Below are 4234 nucleotides of genomic sequence, written 5' to 3' on the forward strand. Positions count from 1 at the left end.
AGGATGAGTTCGGGAAAAACTTTTCATGATCAATATTATCCTTTATTATTTTGAAAATTTTATTTAAATCTTAATTTATCTTAATTCTAGTTATATCTTATACTAACCTTATGTGAGGCATCTATAACTCAACAATTAAAAAAGATAAGATTAATAATAGACATGAAAAACTATTTTGAATATTTCCTTTTAAATCTTAATATATCCTAATACTAATTATATGCTAAATTAATCAAACGATGAACTACCTTTAGCTCAATAATTTTTTTAAAAAAATAAGATTAAGAAATCGCACATAGCTAACATATTACGATAAATGAAATCTTTTTGAAAAACCCAATAAGTTTTAAAAATTGCACCCTCAAAAGTTTAAAATTACACAAAACACCGTGACTTTATAAAACTTAAAACAACAAACATGGAACCCTAAAATTAACAATAGCCCCAAATTTTTTAAATTTACAATTAGCACCCTCAGCATTTCAAAAATTGTGTAAGCAACCTCAAAAGTCTAAATTATAAAAAAACACCCTAAAATTTTAAAAGTCAAAACTTACAAACAACATAGATGAATTCAAGGGATTACCATCAAGCACTTGAAAGTTTAAATTTTGTAAAAAAAACCTCAATTTTATAAAAATTATAAAAATTCTCTCAAAAGTTAAAAAATCATAAAAAATCTAAAATTTAAAAATTTATAACCAATACACATCAAATCTGAAAATTACTAGTAAACCGCTAAAAAATTAAATTTTACAAAAAATAACTCAAAATTTTAATAATTGTAAAACACTCAAAATTTCAGACTTGCAAGAAATATCCTAATATTTAAAAACTAATCACCAATACACAAAATATAAAAATTACAAACACCAAACTTAAAATTTTCAAAAAATTCTACTAAAGTTTCAAAAATTACAAAATACTCCCTCAAAATTTCAAAATTGCAAAAAAGGCTAAAATTTCTAAATTTGATAAAGAAAAAGGTAATTGTTTGATATTCAAATTTCAAGATCTTTAGATATAAATGTAGCATACTTCATTGCTAAAATTCTTATTAAAGATCACTAAACATAAAATTAACGTTATACATGACTCAAATTTGTAGGAAAAAATATGCATATCATCATAAATTGTGTCAACAATATCTATTAATCCAAATATACAACTTACTGAAGAAATAAGAAAATGTTAAGTAAACCAAGCAAACATTCATATAACATAATAAAAAAATTACATTAAAGCTTATACGCAGTCAGAACAAGCTACCAAGACAAAAGCACATCCATCAAGACTCTTTATAAATACAACACAAATTCAAATTACTAATATATACATTTATCACAACATTTGAAAAATATATGATCTTACAAGACCAAGTCTAAAATTCATACAATTAAACTTAAAAATAGTTTACTAACATATAAGCATGCTATTGTACCTATAATACAATGGTAACTACCATTTCCAGTAGAGTTGGTCCTATGCTTACAAAGGTTGCAATATAAAGGTGGATAAAAATGTTAATAAGAGTGTCTAAATGATAAATATCATAGAACTGCCGATGACATAGTACTAATGTTAAGTAATATCTATTCTTCACAAAATAAACTTATCAAAATTAAATATTTATATTACAATCTAAGACAAATTGATAATAAAAATATAGTTATTTAGTTCAGATCCTCGTAGAAAATGACATGGATAAAGCAAATGTAACATTATTTGACACAACAGAAACTCTTATTGAATGCATAATTGAAGAATTCATAGCAGAGGAAAAAGAAGTAACTTCTAACCTTATTTAAGTAATAAATTAGAAACACAATATTTATATATATATGAAATTGACCTTTATTCTCATTGAAACAGAAAATAATTAAAATTTGTATTTCTAGAAGTTCGTATTGGACATCAGAAATACATGCAACTTCTTTGTGAAGTAAGACGAGAAGACAAAAGATGAACGAGCCCAAAAAAAGATAACAGTACAAGAAATCCACCTCAAGCCTAAAGTCATAATCGATGTAGACGATGAAAACACTGCTCTAGAATTACACAAAAAAATATATAAAAGCGGAGAAGGATTGATATCGACTCAATAAAACAAATAAAACAGAAGGAATAAAAGATCTATTTTTTGAATATTGTATATAATAGTTTATTTTTTTGAGTAAAATTAGGAATATTTAGAAGGGGTTTTCATAAACTATTTTTAGTACTTTATATACTTATGTGGATATTTTTATTATATAAAAATGTACTAGAGTTAGCATTAATATTTAGTTTATAGTTTTGAATGAAGTCTATCAATGATTAGGAGTAACTTCATATTCTCTTTAGTTTTGTTCTAGCCCGTTTTTAATCAATCATATTGTCTTATTGACTTTAATTTTATTCGCCTTGCTTTTATAATGCTATTTTCAAGTATTTTTCATTTTCGCAACACTATAATTTATCAAGTCAAGTTTGGTTTCATGTCGGTCCAAATAACATGAAAATTCAAATTGGCTTTAGATTACATTTGTTTCCTGGCAATTCAATTATCAATATAAAAATTTAAATTCAGTGTAGTCCATCCAAACAAACATCAATGAAAATAAATAATTACAACACTAAAGTTTAGATACATGAGTAAGCAAAAACTATTAAAGTAAAACTAAGAAACAAAATTTAATGCGAAAATAAAGTAAAAATATTTAATCATGGTACATAAAAACTTGTGTGTGTGTGGGTGAAATTAGTTATCTCATGAGAGTTAAAAAAATCAAAAAAAATTCAACTACAAGGTCTATAATTTGATAAATGAAACATAATAGTAATACATACATCTTGATCAACATGCTGCATGATTCCCAAATCTTATGCATCTTCAAAAAAATCTGATTCCAGGATCAGAGGGAACGATAGAGGGAAAACTGAGGGAGGCCGGACTCATGATCAGCCTGCAACCAGAGATCCCCTTACACATCGCCGGAAGCATTGGGAAGATCGTCAAGGAAGCCCTCAAACCGATCAAACTGACACCCACGGCAACAGATAGATCCGTGACTCCTCCCGAGATTTTATCGAAACTACCCGAAGGCTACGATGAAATCGTGAAAGAGGCAATGGGGAGCATAGGGAGCACCGCTGTTAATGATGTGTTTTGGATAGTGCACCCAGGGGGGAGAGCGATAATGGATGCGGTGGAGATGGTGTTGGGTCTGAACAAGGAGAAGCTTGAGGCGACGAGGGAGGTGCTGAGGGAGTATGGGAACATGTCGAGTGCTTCAGTGTTGTTTGTGATGGAGACTATGAGGAGGAGGTCGGAGAAGATGAAGATGGCCACTGCCGGTGAGGGCTTGGAGTGGGGTTTGCTTATTGGGATGGGACCTGGGATTACTGTTGAGACCGTTGTGCTCCGATGCCCATAGAGGCTATACATTAATTGCAGATAACTCTCTTTCCTTATGAATCCGGTGGTGTTAAGTGCTATTAAAATAGTTAAAAGTGATATGGACAAGGAGGTTACCTGCAATATTTATCCTATTCGTAATGCGTGCGCCAGGTTCCTAATCAAGTATAAAGGGTGCCTACATATGGAATAAGATGTATACCTACATGGTTGATTTGCATAATTTGTGGGAGCTCATGTATTCAACCCAAGGAGTGTGTGAGCTTATGTTTGAGTTTTGCATGTGTGGCTTGTATGCTACGTAAAATTGAAGTTGTATTTTTCTTAGATTTGAGAGTTCCAAAAGTGGATGTAACTATTTAGCCAGCAAAAATGGCTTATGTATATGGATGCACGTGCAATACACGTGGTTAAATGTTATAATTATTTCTTTTTAGTTTATCTTTACTATAACTCGGTTAAATTCATTTTGAGATGATATATTAGGCATAAAGTATTTTGGTGCGAGTTAGTTTGGTTACTATCAAGTGAATGAATCCAACATCAGAGTAGTGAAATTAACAAAAAGGAAAAAAAATCAATAGCCTTGTTCAATAGAAACCATGTGTAATTACTTGATTGTCTTTTGTAGACTTTAAAAATCATTCTAAGCAGTGAATATACTTTCGAACATTCTTCTTCCACCTATGTGAATTCAACAAACAATGTAAAAAAATATAACTTGTTGATATGAATTTTTTTTTTAGAAAAACCTGGTTGATATGAATTAAGATGTATACGATATTGAATGATTTGTAAGTATATTCCAGATTGGGTAAGTTAAAGTTCATCATAAGT

The 4234-nt window shown here is 29.4% G+C and overlaps 1 protein-coding gene across 1 annotated transcript in view; it reads left to right on the forward strand.

The window, feature by feature from the left end:
- LOC109829834 (chalcone synthase 6-4-like) overlaps nucleotides 1–3833 on the forward strand; it is a 4940-nt gene extending 1107 nt beyond the window's left edge. Inside the window, 1 exon segment of the mRNA XM_020396888.1 lies at nucleotides 2893–3833. Within this exon segment, the coding sequence (XP_020252477.1) occupies nucleotides 2893–3416 (524 nt within the window). The 3' untranslated portion in view covers nucleotides 3417–3833.

The sequence above is a fragment of the Asparagus officinalis genome, chromosome 1 (genome assembly GCF_001876935.1).
Source record: "Asparagus officinalis chromosome 1, Aspof.V1, whole genome shotgun sequence".
In the NCBI taxonomy this organism is placed as follows: Eukaryota; Viridiplantae; Streptophyta; class Magnoliopsida; order Asparagales; family Asparagaceae; genus Asparagus; species Asparagus officinalis.